A 6,628-nucleotide genomic window follows, 5' to 3' on the forward strand; every position below is an offset into this window, starting at 1 on the left:
GTGTAGACAAAGTAAATTGAGAAAGGCAAAATGGCAGTGAGGCAAAAGAGCAAACAGAATGAAACAATGGGCACTATCTGCAGTCACAGTGAGCCAATACATCGTCATTGTCCCCGCAGTCACCACGCTTGTAGCGCCTCCCAATAAGATAGCAAGCAAACAAACAAGTAAGAGTTAAATCAACGGAGTGAGCACACTTCCAATGGGGAGACTGCGGACTGCAGCCTCCATAAAGACGGCAAATGACAAGGAGGCTGCGAGGGCAGTCAAGAAGAGTAGAAGTACACGGTGCTCACTGCCCACCAAGGAAAAGAACAACTGAAGTGCGGTTTGCACTGCCTTGCCACAGCAATGCGGCATCCCGTTTAGGGCTATCGACACAACCCAATGCCTCGTCTGCACTGAGAGCTGCCTCTTCTGCCAGACAATAATATAAAGAATAGATTCAGCAACCAAAAAGTGAGAGGTCATCTCTGCATCCTTCAAAGTATCAGCAAGTTGGAGACACAGAGGTGGATGGTGCTGTAATGCATGCATGGCGGCAGCTGCATCCGCATAGATGGCAATCGCATTCTGTGGCGCCATGGAGAGCAGTGAATGTGCACAGCCTTTGCCCTCCCCTCTCCCTCCATTATTTTTCCCTTTTCTCCTTGAAGAGACATGGCAGCCGTGACATAAGCACCTACACGCCAGCAGGCATCTGTGCTTCGTTGTGCCCGTGTCCTCCTCGACCCGGTCCAATGGGCTGCTTAACCCGCTTGAAGCCATCCGTATGATTTGACCTCTGGGGTTTTTTGCACAATGCAAAAAAAGTCATGGCGATGGCACCCTGTTACCTACCCAACCCCCATTCCCCCACCCCACCCCGGGACAGCTGCGGATCTGATTTCTGTCACAAAACCCTTCGCGCTGTTACTGTATCCTTCTTTACTAATAAAACGCGGGCAACTGCTGCGATCGCAGCATGCGTGAGAAACAGGAATCAGGTTTGCTCCTGCAGAGCTCATCCCAACAGCCAAGCTGCTCAACTCTTCCGTCGTTAAGAACAAGAATCGTATCGGCCGCCCTCAACGTTGCAAGGCGGTGCGAAACAACGACATATGTTGCGTGACGGGGCTTTGTGGCCTCTCTGGTCAGCCTAAGAGAGCGAAAAATCAGTCGCTCCGTGTTTGCGTCGACCGCACTCATTGCTTCGTCAAAGATATACAGGCACGCCCCCGCGTCTTTTCGCATCAGCGCTCGTGCAATGCAAAGGCGCTCCACCTCTCCGCCGCTAAATTCCTGTGCATGCAGTGGTGCGTAGATGCTGGAGGATCGCTTCTGCACAAAGGCCAGAGCCTGCGCTGCGGACAAGGCCCTATGAATGTCTCTCTCAGAGCACGACCAAAGATTCCCCAGCGCCACGTTGTCTGCAATGGAGACATGATCAAACAACCGCAGCTGACTTTCCTCCTGCCAAACATTAGCCATGCGCCGCCGCAGCATTCTGGCGGGGTAACGGCAAATGTCAATCCCGTTAATCCGAATTTCGCCTGACGTGGGCGCATACGTCCGATTTAGCAACCGCAAAAGTGTTGTCTTACCCGCCCCACTGTACCCAGCAATACCGAAAAATGACCCCTTCGCAATGTTGAACGAGACACCCCGTAATACGTATGGACGACCTTCGCTGTACCGGTATGACACATCGCGAAACTCAATACTCCACGGCCCCTCCATCGGCGGGAGAGGGTTCGCAATGGGGCGATCTATCCCATGCTGCACGAACTGCAGCTCCTCCAGCACCTGATAGCACCCCAGGGAACTTCCGCTTAACATCAACTGTTTCCGAACACGCTCCAGATCAACCTGCGCCTCACTAAGGCCCTGCTCCTCATAAAACATATCGGCAATCGGGGGAAAAAATGGAACCACGTATTTAATAAACTCCAAATGCGATATGATACTGTTTTGCTTCAACGCGGTTTGTTCAAAGTACGCCTGCGAAGAACACAGTGCTGCAGATGAGGTGAGAAGCAGCGGCACCGCATCCGCGGTTCGAAACACCGCACGCAGAAGATCACGAATAAAATCTTCCCGCCTGTCATTTCTAATCCCGGAAGCAGCCCCAACGACAGCCTTGGCAATCCCCAACTCCAAGCCATTCTGCCTAAAAAGCATAAATCCCTTATGATATTTCGCACGATATCGCGAGCCGCGGTGCAACTCAGGACTGAGTTCCTTCATGGACAACATGCGCTTCATGGCCAGCCTCACCCACTGCAGTCGCTGAAGGTTTACCGTCTGCGCCTCTCTTTGTGCGGTCTTTCCCAGGCTGTGAACAATGTGCTCCACAAGCGGTGTGGGGGCCAATGGCCAGGACACGTGCCGCAAGATGCAACTCCAAGACGGTTTTAAGATTGCCTTCAACTCCAACGAAGCAAGTAAGAGGATGACCAGCCCGTGGTGCTGCCGCATGCTGGATCCAGCGACAGTATGTGGCTGAAAACCTGGCCGTCGCCTTCCTCCCGCCGCCGTCAGTTTGTCCCAGGCAAAATCACTCGTTTTCATAAGCAAACAAATGGGGGAAGGGAAATTTGACTTGCCGGCGCAACAAATACGCCCTCTTTCACACTCCATTTCCCCCTCTTCCTCCTTATTATCACGGTTGTCAGCGTCGCCATAATTAGCGGATCCCTCTGGTGCGAGAAAATGACATTTGGCGTACTGAGACTCCAAATACAGTGATTCATTAAGAAATGCAACAAAGTCGCTCCATTGCGTGCCAAGCCATACAGCCAGAGCCATAAGAGGAAAGCGCACGGCAACCCCGCCGCTGCTGAGCAGCTCGAACAACAAAGGTACTTGGCTCTGCAGCTCACCCATCGCAGAGCTTGATACGTGCCAAAGCGCATGTGAAACACTCTGCGACAGCGACCAATTATTATCAGAGCAGTAGTCGGCAGTAGCCAGCGCCAAGTAGGCACTGAGATGAAACGCCGCGACGAGGTCCATTAAAATGTAGTTCGTAACAAGGTTTCGAAGGCAACAAAGCAGCTCAACTGGTCCGATTGAAGTAATCGCGATGGCCATAATTACCCCAGGGGCACCACTGAACTGCCCCTTAACAAATCCAAAAAAAGAATACTCGCATGGCACTAAGCCAGAGGTTAGCGTTTTCTCAATTTCAGTAATGTACAATGGCGTCCAATTCATCTCTGTGTGCCACCCAGCAAGTGAGTTGAGAATTGCATCCGGCGACAGCACCAAAGCAGACATCAGCCCAATTAGCTGTCGAATGGAGCAGGACCTGTACACAAGTCGCAAAAAAGAAAAAACCCTAACCGCATCGATTTTTTTTTATGGTACGCACTCAAAAAGCGTTGAAAAAGTTCTTCAGGAAAGTGATGCACCGGTACAACACCTTTCAAGAGCAACGGTGATCTCGTTATGGCGTACCTCCCCCGCAGCAAAGTGCAGAGCGCGAGAAGCCCTTCCGTCTGCATGTCGTCCACAATAAAGACATTGTCCTTCCTCACCTGGCGCCGCAGGTGGTGACTCACGATTGCCATCAAAAGATTCCACGAGTCAGACAGGAGAAGACCATCAGGATGTCTGTGTCTCAAAAGGCCGCTATACACCTCGAAGACCTCCATGAAGTCCAGCTGGCCATTGTCGAACAATAATGCAGGCACACGCAGAGGTCTCGCATTATTCCAGTTTAGCGTCACCTCAACGTAGGCCCCATCGCCCTGATTAAGCGGGGCACGACCACCAATCGCAACTTTTGCCAAGACATCAAACATTTCGTACAGCCGCGCTTCTGAAAATAGGAGGACTGAACTCCTCAATCGTCTCCGCAGAAATGTTCGTGCCAAAAGCACCACACCGGCTGCAGAGACGGAAATCATGAATGGCGCCATCACCATAGCGTATACTCGAATGTGAAATGTCATTGGCACGGCATGCTACCCCCTCTCTGTTCCATAGATGTCTCGCTTTGCGCTTGTTGCGTGGCCACAGTTTATTAATGCGTGTGCTTGAGTTGTATGTGTGTGTGTGAATTTAAACATAGAAAAAACTCAGTACAAAAGGAGCAACATGAGATATCTTTATTTGCCATTTGTAAGCACCACAGGCATACGAAGCACCCAGCATAGGTACACCCTTCTCAAATTCCTCCGTTTCTCTGCTTACTCCCCACACATAGAAGGTGCAATAAAGAGTACACAAAACAAGGGTAAGTAGAAAATACAAAAATATAAAATAAAAACCTTAGACGAATAAAAAAAGAAAAAAAAACTCCACTTTTTTTTCTTTTTTTCTGTTCTTATCCATCAATGCGTCTCTGTTTGTACTTTATAGATGTGTATAGTTCTCTCTTTCCCTTTGTCTCTATCTATCTATCCATATATATATATATATATAATAATACCCTCGCCGTAGTTCACTCGCTATGACGGGGTAGGGCACACACTTTTGTGCCCTCTATAGGCGATGCAGTCCAGAGCCCGTAGCTAGACGCTCTTTAGCTGATCGCACAAAAGGTATATTGTGGGGGAAACTTATCGGCATACCCGGCGCCATCCGCACTACGGGAGGAAATGCATCGAAAGCCCGTGGACGCAGAGGGATGACGGGTGCCTCAAGTAATGGCAACGGCTGTACTCGCCGATGTCCAAAATCCAGCGTATTCCCCACTGAAGAGATCAACGGAGGCTCATTGAAACCAGTTAGCGAAACTGCATGAAGTGGTCGTTGGAACGCAGATGGTTGAACTTGGTCAACAGTTCTTGGGTAGTAACCAGCAAAATTGTCGGCCACCATTTGCTGAGTCATGGGCTCATGCTCCATCATTTGATGAGCGGCGGGCACATGCTCCTTCACAGGTGTTTTTCCAATTCCTTTCTCGTGGGGTTTTACGTGTTCCTGCTTCGGTTGCAGCGTCCTCGTTCTTGTTTTTGCAACGCGTCCACCCTGTACTTTCTGGGCTGCCTTGTCCGAAACCACAAGGGAAGGTTCTTCGGGGGCTACCCTGAGCCCTGGCTCTTCCCTTGTTTCCTCCATACTCTTTGCAACCGGCTGTTCAACTACCTCCGCAGCCGCAGCCGCCAGTTGGCCTGTGCCAAGACCGTCTTGGGCGGTTAGGGAATCGGTTGATTCCTCGTTCACTGTTGGCGCGCCAGAAAACTCACTGCCATACAAATTATATGCCTCCTCCTTGACAGTTGGCGCGTGTACATCGAGGCGCTCTCTAAACCCATTTTCTGCCAGCATTTCCGATTCGCGCCTCCTCCGCAGTTTCTCGATCATCTCATAAAAGTTTCGCTCTGCCTCACGCTCTGCCTCACGCTTCGCCTCACGCTCTGCCTCACACTCCGCCTCACCGCGCCGCTTTTTTTCCTCCGGTAAGATCATTGCCTTTTTTACTCGAGGTATACTGAGGGATTTCAGAGCTTCGGGAGGCGCTTCCAACTTTTCCTTCATTCTCTGCAATTCTTTGGCGGCCATCACCTTGTTGGCCTCATATTGGCGCAGAAGCCTCGACTCCCCCTTTGCCCTTTTGGCAAGTGCCCGTCGAAGTGCCTTGGCAATCACTTTTTCCCGCCGTTTGCGGTCCTCCCGAATTTTCGCCATAAATACACGCTCTGCCTCGTCCTCGCGAAGACGTTTATTTAGCTCTGCGAGCTTACTCACGCCTCGCGCCTCGCAAGAGGACAACACGTGCAACGCGCGTTTCCTTGCACCTGTGACACGACTGAGCATCAAGGCTGTTCCAAGCATCGCACAAAAAAGGGTGCGAGCAAAGTGCAAGAAGAGAGAGAACTGGCTTCCTGAGAGACCGTGTTGCGCCACCGTTTCCGTGTGCAGGCGCCAAAACAAAACACAGCGAAATCAAAGAAAAATAGTATCGATAAAGATGAGAACACAGAACCCCAACAAAACAACATGCGGGGAGAAGGCAACAAAGCCGACGCGGTGACACAAACGATCCAACACAAACAAAGCTCGAATGTTTTTTTTTTTGTGATCTAAATAATACGTAAGAGCTCTTCAAGATAAAAAATAAAATTTCCTCTTTTTCTTTTTGTCAGTTTCTCTCTCTGTTGCGCCTCTAATGTCAACAGCAGTGAACTGCAAACTCACTTATGCGGCTTTTGCAGGACGAAACAAAAAAAATTTACCTTTGAAGAAATGAAAAACACCTGAAGATTGCCCCCTCCACCCACCCATTCCTTAGAAAGCATGCCCGTATGGGCTCTATATCCTTCGGGGCGATTTACTCGCCGCCCTTGTCTAACTGTGCAATGAAGTTTCAGTTAGCTCACTTGCGCTTTGGCTTCGACGTCGCGTGATGGGGAGCCTCCGGCTTCACCGACTTGGGAGCCTTCGGCGCCCCCTTCGCCTTTAGCCTACGCTTGCTGGCCAGCCGCAGCTTCACCGGCTTTGTGCCCAATTTCGGCGTCACTGGCTTCGCCTTCGCCTTCGTGGGCGTGTGGAGTGCGTCCTTCGTCACCTTTGCGACATGCTTGGTCGGCTTCTTTGCCGGCTTTTTGGGGGAAGCTGTCTTCAACTTCCCAGAGTCCGCTGGCTTCACGGTGGCGTGTGACGATGGTGTAATGCCAAATGTCGGCACTTTTGGGGGCAC

At 50.8% G+C, this 6,628-nt stretch overlaps 5 protein-coding genes across 5 annotated transcripts in view, besides 2 other annotated features; all 5 read right to left on the bottom strand.

Moving 5' to 3' along the window:
* Positions 1-174: 174 nt before the first annotated feature.
* TraAM80_07233 (uncharacterized protein) lies at positions 175-768 on the bottom strand (the record flags this gene model as incomplete). The annotated part of the gene is made up of 1 exon (XM_029384035.1): positions 175-768. One exon carries the CDS (start codon positions 766-768, stop codon positions 175-177), a length of 594 nt encoding a protein of 197 aa, XP_029236124.1.
* Positions 769-930: 162 nt separating this feature from the next.
* Positions 931-3,258, bottom strand: TraAM80_07234 (putative ABC transporter; the record flags this gene model as incomplete). The annotated part of the gene is made up of 1 exon (XM_029384036.1): positions 931-3,258. The coding sequence occupies one exon, from the start codon at positions 3,256-3,258 to the stop codon at positions 931-933; it is 2,328 nt and encodes a 775-aa protein (XP_029236125.1).
* Positions 3,259-3,266: 8 nt separating this feature from the next.
* Positions 3,267-3,935, bottom strand: TraAM80_07235 (putative ABC transporter; the record flags this gene model as incomplete). The annotated part of the gene is made up of 1 exon (XM_029384037.1): positions 3,267-3,935. The coding sequence occupies one exon, from the start codon at positions 3,933-3,935 to the stop codon at positions 3,267-3,269; it is 669 nt and encodes a 222-aa protein (XP_029236126.1).
* Positions 3,936-4,228: 293 nt separating this feature from the next.
* Positions 4,229-4,281: a sequence feature (A-rich).
* Positions 4,282-4,375: 94 nt separating this feature from the next.
* Positions 4,376-4,413: a microsatellite.
* A 54-nt stretch (positions 4,414-4,467) lies between these two features.
* Positions 4,468-5,763, bottom strand: TraAM80_07236 (uncharacterized protein; the record flags this gene model as incomplete). The annotated part of the gene is made up of 1 exon (XM_029384038.1): positions 4,468-5,763. The coding sequence occupies one exon, from the start codon at positions 5,761-5,763 to the stop codon at positions 4,468-4,470; it is 1,296 nt and encodes a 431-aa protein (XP_029236127.1).
* Positions 5,764-6,304: 541 nt separating this feature from the next.
* The window catches only part of TraAM80_07237 (uncharacterized protein), a gene marked incomplete at both ends in the record, with an annotated part of 468 nt that continues 144 nt past the window's right edge, over positions 6,305-6,628 (bottom strand). Inside the window, one exon of the mRNA XM_029384039.1 lies at positions 6,305-6,628. This exon is cut by the window's right edge and continues 144 nt beyond it. Within this exon, the coding sequence (XP_029236128.1) occupies positions 6,305-6,628 (324 nt within the window).

The sequence above is a fragment of the Trypanosoma rangeli genome (genome assembly GCF_003719475.1).
Source record: "Trypanosoma rangeli strain AM80 chromosome Unknown Tra_15.4_contig_00293, whole genome shotgun sequence".
Lineage (NCBI taxonomy): Eukaryota > Euglenozoa > Kinetoplastea > Trypanosomatida > Trypanosomatidae > Trypanosoma > Trypanosoma rangeli.